This window comes from Gracilinanus agilis, chromosome 4 (genome assembly GCF_016433145.1).
Source record: "Gracilinanus agilis isolate LMUSP501 chromosome 4, AgileGrace, whole genome shotgun sequence".
In the NCBI taxonomy this organism is placed as follows: domain Eukaryota; kingdom Metazoa; phylum Chordata; class Mammalia; order Didelphimorphia; family Didelphidae; genus Gracilinanus; species Gracilinanus agilis.
In genome coordinates this window covers 35,850,732-35,862,866 of record NC_058133.1, presented here as the reverse complement: position 1 = coordinate 35,862,866, position 12,135 = coordinate 35,850,732, and the positions used below count along the sequence as shown (strand labels likewise).

Below are 12,135 nucleotides of genomic sequence, written 5' to 3'. Positions count from 1 at the left end.
GACACAACCTGAGATTACTGACTCTTAGGAGCAGATGGTTTACAAAGTAAATGATGGATGTTTTTGGCCACAATAACTGAGGAACACCATCTTATAAGGTATGAAAGGTTGTGATGTATGTTGCTGGGAGGTGGATTAAGAATAATAAAGTTATCAATCCTTCAAGAGTGAGGAAAGTAACCTTATTTATCACTTAAGAAATCATTTATAGGGGGCAGCTGGGTAGCTCAGTGGATTGAGAGCCATGTCCAGAGACCGGAGGTCCTAGGTTCAAATCTGGCCTCAGACACTTCCCAGCTGTGTGACCCTGGGCAAGTCACTTGACCCCCATTGCCTAGCCCTTACCACTCTTCTGCCTTGGAACTAATACACAGTATTGACTCCAAAATAGAAGGTAAAGGTTTAAAAAAAGAAGAAGAAAAAAGAAATCATTTATACCAAGAACTACTTAAAAGTTTGAGTTGGAGTAATCCATGAAGAAATATTTAAATGACTAGATAAATGAGTTCCCTAAATACTAGGGGGATAAGAAGGCTGTGTAAAAGCTTACCTCTGACATAAATATATCAAAAATCCTTGTTGCCACTGGGAGTGGGAAAGTTGTAAGAAAGATGGTCAGAAACCAGGATGATGCATACATAGATGTGTGGAAACTTTGAGATTGAAAATGTACAAAGAGTTCTGGTAGATGCTCCTTGGAAAAAGGACAAAATATAAAAATTAAGTCTCTTAAAATGTGTCATTGTTTGCAAATCAATAAGCAAAGTGTGTATAACCAAAAAAAAACAAAAACAAAAAAACAAGGAAAATGTCAGATCAGATTTTCCCTGGTGCTACTGCTATATTCCATTATCTAATCTTTCTATCCACAACCAACTCAAAATGTTAACATTTTAGCAATACATTATGCAACTGAATAATGAAATTACATGCAATCTGTAAATGTCTAACAGAGAGTATAAATTAACAAACAAGATTTAACATGTGAAAAAAGTATACTGTCTACAAGTATGAATCATCTGCAGGTCACAGGGTTTCCTCCTAAAATACCTATTAACATTGGTGACCATTTCCCACAAGCTATAACTTCCTTTTGCCTACACTTATATGTTTCTCCAGGGTAGAGCAAAAGAGTCTACAATTCGGGTTTTCTAAGAACACCAAGGAAAAGCCCCTCCACTAGTTCTAGAAAAATGATTTTCCAAATATACCTTCCTTAGTATTTCTCATCAAACCTCATTCTTTTCAACAAATATTTTAAGTGGCACATTTATACTGTTATATGTATGGAGCCAAAGACTCAAAATATTGGTAGAAAAACGAATAGCATAATCTTATTTAATAAGATTAATAATTATCTTATAATTAATTAATATCTAATAATCACATTAAAAATTAGAAAGATAAGTAATAAGTAAATAGCTGAAATAAAGCATTTGTTTTCAATTTGAGTTTTTGCAAGTTATTAAAAATTGCTTTCACTCTTAGGCTTATCAACTCCTTTATATATTAATCTTATCATTAGATGACCCCATTCTCATTCCAGGGCCATCCATCAATTTAAAAATGCATGCTGAGAATAGAAAGGCCACTGGCATGATACTATAATCATCGCTTCGTTATCAATGTTAGTACCAAAAGGGCTTGCAGAGCCTGCAGTGGAAAAGCAAAAAGAAACAAAGGCATAATCATAGCAACTGGGATAGCTGGCACAACGTCCATGCGTCATGGCTGCAATAGGGGGTACTCCTGCTGCCCTTACCCTGCTCCTCCAGGCATCACCGGCTGAGCTCTTCAGAGACAAAGAGGGCATCTCTATTTTTACATTTTAGCCAGTTGGCACAAAGAAAATGTCCCTAATAAGCACGTCATCAAAATAAATGATGGCATCCATTGCTTTGAAATACTTTACATATTAAGCTAATATATATATGTGTGTGTGTCTGCTTTCTCTGTTATGTTAACACTGACATTTTTACCTGTATCATGCATTCAAACTGGTACATGCAAAGGCCCAATTCTGCCATACTTGGCTTAAAGAGTTCACGCAGTCTATAATCTTGCATTAATTTAACAAACACACAGAAAGCTTCTTCTTCTGGCATCTATGTTAGAAAAAAGACAATGTAAAAGTACCTCTGATCATATCTATGCATGCATGCACTTAATAGGCAAATTTACTAAAGCTGTTGGTAAGATATTATACATGAAATGTTCTCTCAACAATATTAAAAATATTTTTAAGAATTAGATATTTTAGAACTTATGATGAGAATTAAAAATAACATGATACCTACATTTATATAGTATTTTAAGATTTACAAAACCTTTTTCTCAGAACAATCTGAGTTAAGAAGTGCAAATATCATCTTCATTTTGCAAACAAGTAAAATGAGGCAGCAGCTGCTACTCTTTATTACTATAGTAATTAAGAACTAAAATTGACATTGCACTTGAAGCACTTCACAAATATAGGCTAATTTCCTAACAAGAATACTAGGAGCTAGTTGCTATTTTGGCACCCATTTTACGGATGAAGAAATTAAGACCAACAGAGCTTTAAAATCTCAATCAGGGTCACACAGCTAAGTATCTGAGGCCAAACATGAACTAAGACCTCTCAGATTCTAGGTCTCAGACTCTACCCAGAGCGGCACCTAGTTGCCTATAATTAGAAAATGAATATAATCAACTCAAAATAATTCTTCCCTTGAATTTAAATGAAAGTCGATTGCTCCACATGAATCAACTCACCTGCATCAGTAGCAGTCCAACTATAAAAGCACTTCCCTGGCAATAGCCAACTTCCCGATCCACTAAAGAATATGCCTGAAAAGTAAGGAAGTTTAAAAGACTTCAATATAAAATTGTATAATATTTTTGTTTCTCTAGAGGCCTAAAAAACAGACTTTTAAGACTTTTATTAAGGAAGGAAAATTTCTTGATCATTAAAAAGATGTTATCCTACCTATTTCAAGCCCAACCAAAGATTCATAGATTTGAAATTTCATTAGACAATTCCCAGTGGCAAGTTTTCTGCTAAGAGAGGAGAGAGAGTGGTACAGACTTGGGCAATAAAACAAAGCTTAGAAATAAAGTATCATTTCTATCTGATAGAGACAGGAATTAGTAAAGGACTTAGGTGAAGAGCTGGCAAGGCTGAAGCCAGTTAGAAGGATCTGTATCGGCAGTGCTGACTGAAGTTTACCAAAGGGATAAGAAAGTCTGGGCAGGGAAAGCACGAAGGAGAACAGCAGAGTGCTTTGTTCTAAATGAAGACTGAGCTTTTGGCTGTTCTTGACAATGGGAAGGAAGAAGTCTGAATGATGGGAGGCAGGATAAATCAAGAGCTAGCCCAAGTTTTAGCCATTTGGAGGCAAGATATTAGTCTGTTGCCATAATAAGGTATCTCAATAGAGTGGGGATTTACAAATTATATAATGTCAGGGTTGGCCCACAGGGAAAATATCTGCCTTCTTGTACCTATATTATAGCTCGATCACTTCTGTGAAGTTATATAAGGAAATAATTGGTCATTATTGAACATTAAAGTCAGACACTGAAGCGAAAAGAACAACTTGTAAGATTAAGAATTAGTATTAAAAAATCCAAAACAAAAGGCAAGAAGAAAATTATAGTATAATAGTCATTACTAACCCAAAGCCCAGGTTTTTGTGAAGGGGCCCAGGTTTCATGGTATATCTATATACTTGTCTTGAGTTTTGCAAAAATGTTTCATTTACAAAATGAATAAACCCACCTTACCTTCATTACATTAAATAAAACTTCCTGCCCAAGGCTATCTTTTTCTTTAAAGAAGTCATGTTCAGGGTAGGTTCTTGCAATGTCCCTTCTGATAAGTTTTTCGCAGGGTGAGGTCATTTTCAGGAGCTCAGAATACTGATCCTTAATTGGCATGCTCTGAGCATTGCATAAAAGTTGCCAAACAATTGCTCTGAAATGGTGAGGTATCCCTTTTCGAACAAGTTCCTAAAGGATAAGAAAACAATACAAAATTCATTCAAATTATCTACTTCGAAAACCAGAGATTTGGCACTGAGAAAAAATTTGAACCTGTGATTTGCAAGTCATTTTAATCCTGCTAAAGCAGATATGGTCCACAGATTCTATCAATTTAGTTAATGCTTCTTACAAAGAATACACTGACGCTGTAGTAAGCTTTCTGGTTTTTAAATTCATTGTAATGACTCTAAAATTCCTCTAAATGTAACAATTATCCTAAGAAATTCTTACATTCAAGTTCTAAGATAGAGGTTCTCAATCTTTCTTATGTCAGACCCCTTTGGTGACCACCTAGTGGAAACTCTGGACTCCTAAATGGAATATTTTTACATGCATAAAATAAAATACCAAAAAAAAATCATGTTGAAATATAGTTATCAACTATTTAAAAAAACATGTTCAGAGGATCCTGGTTTAAGACCCCCTGTTCTAAAGAATTTCAGAAAAGACGGCCAGTGAGTTACAAAGAAAAGATCCATCTGATAATCAACCATTAAAAGGGGACTACCAAGTAAAGATTTAGTGCTGCACTAACACAACAAAACTTAGCATCGATTATCCTTTTGGGTCCCTTTTCTACTCCATCTGACCCTCACCCTTTTCCCCTCTGCTTCTATCACATTCTCCCTTGTCCTCGCCCCCACTTAAGCACCTAACTGGCATCACACTGGAGGGCCTCTAACATTAGAATAAATGTCCCAAAGTACCATAAGGCTGAATAAATGATCCCTTTAAGTCTGACTGTGCCCAATTCTTTCCATCTCAGTATGGGGTAGGGGAAGAAGTAGGCCCGAGTTCAAACTTGGCCTCAGATATTTGCTAGCTATGTCACCCTAATCATGTCACTTCACCTCTGGATGCCTCAGTTTTCTCATGCATAAAATGGGGACACTCAGAGCTCCCGCCTCGCCAGGTTGTTATGGAGATAAAACGAGATAACATTCCTACGTGTGTAATTATGACTAGCACCCTGTTCCGCCTGGTTTCTGGGGCGACGGTCTCCCTAATGTAACATCTGCACAGCAAGCAGCTATGACAACAACAGCCCGCCATCATCACGCGGCCCTTAAATGTAAATACGGACCTCAAGTGAGAGTCCAGCGACATGCCTACTAGACATACAGCCTGCGGCATTCCTCCTCAGGCACTCACCTTGGATGGGTAAAACCTGGAGTCAAAACTCCTCCCCTCTGAGCTCAGTGCCACGCCCCTATGTCTCCCCCCCCCCCCATCCCTGACAGGGAGGGACGAAGTGCTCCCATTGGCTGCTGGGCAGAGGGGTGGGGAAGCAAGGAGTGTCCTCCTCGTGGAGAGGGGGAGGGGAACAGCTCTGCTCCCAGTCACTCTGGTTCTCTAGTAAGGAATTCTGGCAGGTGCCTGCAGATGCGCCCACAGACAGGGCTCTGCATGCCCTTTTGGCACCCTTGCCATAGGTTCACCATCATTGCTCTAGTCTGTTTCTTCTTCTGCCCTCTGGAATCCCTGCTAATTTGTTAAAACTTCTCTTCATCCGAAATTCTTTTGTTCACATTCTTTTCTTTGTTCTTAGAATAACAGAAATCTGGCATTTTGAAATAATGATTATATTGATTATAATTATTACTATAATCATTATAGCTAATATTTAACACCTACTACATGTCAGACATTAAACTAAGTGCTTTATAATTGTCTCACTTGATCCTCATAAAAACCTGGGAGGTAGGTGTTATTATGACCCCCATTTTATAGATAAGGAAATTGAAGCAAACAAAAGTCAAGTGACTTGTCCAGGGTCACACAGATAGTGCGTGTCTAAGGTAGGATGAGTCTTTCTGACTCTAGGTCCAGTGCTCTGTGCACTATGAATCCACCTAGCTGCTAACCCTAATTTTCTAAAAATTGTTGCCAAGGCACCCTTTTGTATACTACTGACCTAGTGGGTCAAGAGGAAGAAGAACTGGCCTATTCCTAGTTGACTACAATCATTTCTAATTTTTTTTTTTTTAACTCTTACCTTCCACCTTAGAATCAATACTATGTATTGGCTCCAAGGCAGAAGAGTGATGAGGACTAGGCAATGGGGTGTGTAGTTGGAATTTTGTACCCCAGGACTACTTTCCCCGGAATTCCCTTCCTCTGTCCTCACTGTTTTTACATTTGGTAGTTAAAAGTTTCTGTAACCATGCCCTCAGGGTCTTTTTTTCTTGCCAATGCAGCTGGAAAAACAGGTCTTTCTCTCACTTTACTTCCCTTTACTTCGAGTTATTATTAATGAATCTTGTAAAAATAATACTTGGAGTATTTGGATATTTAATTTTAATCTTGTTATTTGGCGATACAAAGGGATTTCAGAGCCTTTAAGTGAGTAGAGAAACTGGGCTTTTCTCGGGCCATGGGCCTCCCCCTCCCCCTCCAGGGAGCTCTCCGGAGTTTCCCCAGCTCCCTGCCTATCCCCATCTATCACGAGAGCTCATCTGCTCTCGTCACAGCTCCCCTCCCACGGAGGAGTCCCCGAGTCTCCGTGGAGAAGGTAACGCATGTATTTCCCTTAGCTGAGTGGCAGGTACTACAGTCCTGCTTTTGGCCTTGGCCAACCCCTCCGCCCAGCCATTTTTCAGCAACAGCTCGAAGCAGCAAATCGCCAGGGCCCAGCCCTGGTTGCGGCTCCGCGGTGCAGCTCCGTGCACAGCCCCACAGCTTGTGCGCCTGGTCGCAGCTACATCCATCCCCAGCCCCAGGCAGCGGCTTCCAGGGCAGTAGCTGTTTGAACCTTCCGGCTTGCAGCTGGGGCGACTCGTACAGAGCGAGGAGCAACACACCAGTGCTATTCAGCCCCGCCCCCTTCTGGCTTTCTAGCCAAACTTTAAACGGACTCTGGGGCTGATGGTTTTATTTGTTTTTTCCTCCACTCCTGGATGAGAGTGTTGCACCTGAGCAGGTACCAAGTCCGTGGACCTGAAGCCAAATTTTTTTTCGGGTGGGGGGTGGGGGAAATAAACCTCTGATTTTTTTCTTCTTCTAACCTCCAAGTCAGGGTCCTTTGTTTTCCCTGTAAACAAAACTCATTCAGCTTTGTTTGAGGAGTACACGTTACAAAACATGGTTCAAAATCTGACAGAACACTTTATACTCCCAGAGACTTTTATTCAGTTTGAAAACCTTATGGGTTCAGACTGGCTTATTTTCCTGATGTTCCTGGGAGTCTCTGTTTTCAGTGGCTTCAACACTAAACAACAAAAAGCTAGACTACTTTTAAAATACAGACCTGATTGGATAATTTTGAAAAATCCTTGCCTGATTTAAAGATGCAAAAGGAAGATTCCTTCCCACCTATGACTCAGGTGGAATACCTCCTTTCTCATCTTGTCCAGCTCCTAGCCATCCCACCCCGCCCTCCCCTTTCCCTACTCCCAGCCCTCAGCCCTGCCTATCCCCAGACCAACCCCACCCTCTCACCTTACCAGCTCCTCCCCTTACTTTCTCTGTATCAACACAGACATCAAGCCAAATGACAAGGACCGCAACTAATTCAGTTAAAGGCCTTTTCCCCTTAAGGGAAATAAATTAAATAGGGATGGAGAAATGACCTTAAGGCACCACACACCTTTTACACCCCAAGATATTAAGAAATTCAAGCAAAATGTCTCTTGAGGATAAACCTGTGGTCATAATAAAGAAGCTAGAGAACATTTTTTCCACATATTGATCCTTCATGAGTGGATACACAAAGCCTTTTTGACAGAGAGAGAGAAAAATAAAATTGTTTCTCTTGTTAATAAAACCCAGGGAAGGAATGTGATTTACTGGCCTGAGCAAGATCCTAAATGGGACATAAACGATGAAGGAGAATACTTACAACTATGCCAAGTTAGAGAGGCATTGCTAAAGATCATGAAAGATTGCTCTGATAGGCCAGGTACATGGACCAAGTTTAAGAGTCTTAGGGAATCAGATGATGAAACTCCCTCCCAGTTAATGGATAGACTTATTGAGCTGGGAAGCATATACATAGACCATAACCTTTCCAAAGAGAGGGATGTCAGGCAAATTAGAAGACAGTTTGTAAATAACTATTGCAAAGTGGTCCAAGATTATTTTTAAGACAAACTTCCCAAAATGGCCTAATATGGACCTTGAGGAATTAAGGAGGGTCGCATTTGATGTATCAAAAGGCCATGAACAGAAAAATGTGAAGACCAATGACTTGGTAAAGACATTAAGGAAGGAACTAAAATACTTAAGTGAAAGATTTGATAAAAAAAGAGAATGAAAGTCAGCCAGTAGCCATTGCCCCTTTGCAGGAATACAAATATCAATCATTTACATGCCACTTCTGTGGAAAAGGGGGTCACATAATGATGAACTGTAGGAACTGGAATCAAGTAATTAGAAATAATAATAACTATGGAAAAAATAATCTGAATCAGGCAAACAATAACACATCAAAATACCTAATAACAATATATCCAAAGTGGGGCTTGTTCATGCTATAATCAGGGTGAGAATGCCTCTCAGCCCAGAGGAGCCCAAGGTAATACCCAAAGATCTTTATGAAGGTGTCAGGGTGGGGTTAGGGCACTGGAATCAAAGGATGCAACCTTTGATCCCAGACCCTGATGTTTTAATGCCAGTTATCCCTCCATAATGATGAACCTCATGTAAAGAGAGCACCTTCTATAGATAATAAGTGACTATTCTATTATACTTATTGTATTTGCTGATTGTTTTAACATTTAATTTTGTTTTTAAGTTTATATGTTAAGTGAATCTATTATATTGTTACACTATGTCATTTTCAGCTACTGCATTTTTCCTATTGGTTATATATTCTGTTGCATTGTCTTTATTTGTATCTTCCTATAATTGAACCTGAGAAAATATTATTATAAAAGTCCATAAACTAGTTGGAAAAAAACCTGTATTAATAACCTTTAGATGAGTTGATGTCCCTTTTGTGATTTTTGAGAATTTTCTATTTCTTTGAATGTGCATTACCTGCTGTGCTACTGTTTTATAAAGCTGTTACTTTGTGAAAATCATTTGCACTCACACTGTGGATCATGGCCAAGTTACAAAAGAAATGGATTTCATTTTGGGGTGAGAAATCTTTGTATTCTACCTCTCCTTGGCTGACACAGTGTGTCACTGATTGTAAGCTATATATTTTTGATTTTTAAAGCATTTTTAAATTATTGTTTTCCCTTGTATGTGCAATACAGTATTTGAGTTTTATTTTTCCTCTCACTTTTTATACCTTGAAGCATATGTTACCAGTATTAAGGGTTTGTTTTTTTTATTTTGCACTAGAGTACGTTTAAAATGTCCATTAGCCCTAATGTCAATGCATACCCAAAAGCTTTAGACTATAGAAACAATGCTATTGATTGTTTAAAAATCATGGGACTTTTGTTTAATGATTCTGTCTGATTCCAGGAGAAGGGAACACAAAAATTGTCACTGCACAGTGCCAAAAAAAAAGCACAAAGCTAACCTGCACAGTGCTAATCGAGTACAAGGTCAAAGAGACCAACCAATTCCAGTGGGACTGAAGAGATACTGCATCAAGACACTGAGGACTTGAACTTGTTTGAGGCTCAAGGTTGTGGCTGTTTGACATATGTTAGATGCAGGACTTCCCTGAGCCACATTCTACCAAGCACCTCACTTTGGCTGCCATCCTGGCTCCTGTATCCCTGAGAGAAAAGGTAAAATCAGACCAGGGAATGTTATTTCTTAATTTGCTGCTAAAATCTAGTCCCTTTTCTGTCTTTTATAGTGTGGCAAACTTTCTGTAGTCCTGGGTACTGACTGGGTAAGTGCATAATTGCTTAAATCACTTTAAATGGGCCCTGATTCAAGAACCTGTTATAAGTTTATTTTTCCTTTACTTAGATTTTTATACACATAAGACTTTGATATTTTATATTTCCTCCAATAGTTACTTTTTTCTCTTTTATTTGGATTTTTTTTATGTTTTTGATTTTCTTTTGCCAATTGATTCATATACCTCATAACTCAGTCATATATCCCTGGGTGATCCCTGTATTTTTCACCATCCTCCTCGGGGGGAATGTATTATTATCCTATAATACAAAGTTTAAATTCTTTTGAGAGTAATTTTAGGATAAGAAATGTATTACCTCCCAGAATCCAGAAAGTGAACTGTTTGGAGAAGGCAGCCATGAAGATGCCTGCAGGAACCACACACTGCACCATAAGATCTAGAGTGGACTTTGGGATGTACTAAATTGAACCATGGGGGGGTTGAATGCATTTATTTTGAATGTACACTCTTATGCCAAAGGGGACTGCCCCCTATTTGGCTTTTTGTCAACACACCTAATGTTGGTTTTTTCTCTTTTATTTCCGTTTTATCCCCAAATTATTATATATACCTCCAGTTAAAGTTATGTTTGGTTATGTTTACATGATCCATTGGGGTGACTAGTCTCCCAAAGGATCCTGGGGGAAATGTCTAGATGGAATTTAGTACCCCAGGACTCCTTTCCCCAGAATTCCTTTCCTCTGCCTCCACATGTACATTTTTACATTTGGTTGTTAAATAAAAGTTTCTGTAACCTCGCCCTCAGGGACTTTTTTTCCTGCTAATGCAGCTGGAAAAATGCTTCTTTCTTTCTCTCACTTTACTTCCCTTTACTTCAAGTTATTATTAATAAATCTTAGAAAAATAATACCTGGAGTATTTGGACATTTAATTTTAATCTTACAGGGGGTTAGGGTTAAGTGACTTGCCCAGGGTCACATAGCCAGGAAGTGTCTGAGGCAAGATTTGAACCCAGAACCTCCTGTCTCTAGGCCTGGCTCTCAATACACTGAGTCGCTTAGCTGCCCCCCTCCAATCATTTCTCTATTGCCAACATTACACAAAGATCTTTCCCCTGGGAAGGTTTACTCCATAAATCTCTATCATTCAGGTTGGATCTTTGTTTCCGTGATCAACTACTATTGCTTTTTTCCCTTTCCAACCACAACCTTAAGACCCTCCATCTCTCTGTGTTCAACCAATCTATAACCTATATTCTGGCCTTATACTTCTGCTTAAACTAAGCCAAACTGGCAAAGGCATGGCACATGTACCCCAGCATCAGAGGGTGTTGCTCTCCACTGTGCCTGAGGATAATGTTCACATGCCTTGCCCCTCTGCCCAGCAACCCAATTAGAGCATTTCCTCCCTCTACTGTCTGGGGTAATGGGGGAGGGGGCCCTCACAGGCAGCTTGAAAGTGCAATTTGGGCACATAATCTCTAAATGGTTCATCATTGCTGCCCTGGTACCTTCCTGTGCTCCTGAGGTTCCCTTCTCCCAATGGAGACCCTTCAAGGGACTCCATTAGAGGGTTCAGCTGATCCCACTTCATTCCCCTCCCAGCTGTGCTTATATACTCTGGGTTCTACTGCCATACACTGCCCCCACCACTTTAAGACTCTATTTTGAATGTTTTCTCCCTGCATTAGAATAAAAGCTTCTAGAGAGCAGAGTCTGCCTTTCTTTTTGCTTATATTTGTATTTCAAAAATCTGTGATTTTTTAAAATCAAAAACATAAGGGGCAGACAGTATCCTATAGTGAACAGAAAGTCAACATAGAAGTCAAGAAGACTTGGGTTTATATCCTTCTGACACATACATACAGTCTTGTGACATGGGACAAGTCATTTTAACTCTCAGTGCCTTCAGGCAACTTTCTAAGCCTACACACTGGTAGCAATTGGGAAGGAAGGAAGGAAGGGAAAAAGGAAGGAAGGGAGGGAGGGAGGAAGGGAGAGAAAAAGGAAGGGAGGGAGGGAGGGAAGAAGGAAGGAAGGGGGGGAGGGAGGAAGAGAGGAAGGAAGGGAGGAAGGAAGGGAGGGAGGGAGGGAGGGAGGGAGGTGTGACAATTAAATTAAGTCTACACTGCCCATCTTTAGATTTAATCACCAATGGTGAGAGCACCTCCGTAACCCACGTGTACTAGAGTAGGTGATGAATCAGAATCAACTGACTGCCCCCTAGGCTGTCCTATGAGAAGTGTCTATTGTAATTGGACATGCAAATTAGGAGGGGGGCAAAGGAAGTGACGCATAAGTGACCCCTTTTAAAGAAGAAGGTCCTCAGTCAGCTGGGGGCTTCTG

General features: G+C 39.6%; 1 protein-coding gene across 1 annotated transcript in view; it reads right to left on the bottom strand.

Moving 5' to 3' along the window:
• Positions 1 to 12,135, bottom strand: part of EVI5 (ecotropic viral integration site 5) — a 143,844-nt gene that overhangs the window by 116,327 nt on the left and 15,382 nt on the right. Inside the window, exons 3-8 of the mRNA XM_044674835.1 lie at positions 6,470 to 6,866; positions 4,614 to 4,650; positions 3,766 to 3,990; positions 2,755 to 2,829; positions 1,980 to 2,105; positions 551 to 694 (exon numbers count right to left, since the gene is read on the bottom strand). Of these exons, the coding sequence (XP_044530770.1) occupies positions 551 to 694; positions 1,980 to 2,105; positions 2,755 to 2,829; positions 3,766 to 3,990; positions 4,614 to 4,650; positions 6,470 to 6,866 (1,004 nt within the window). The remainder of the gene's footprint in view (positions 1 to 550; positions 695 to 1,979; positions 2,106 to 2,754; positions 2,830 to 3,765; positions 3,991 to 4,613; positions 4,651 to 6,469; positions 6,867 to 12,135) is intronic.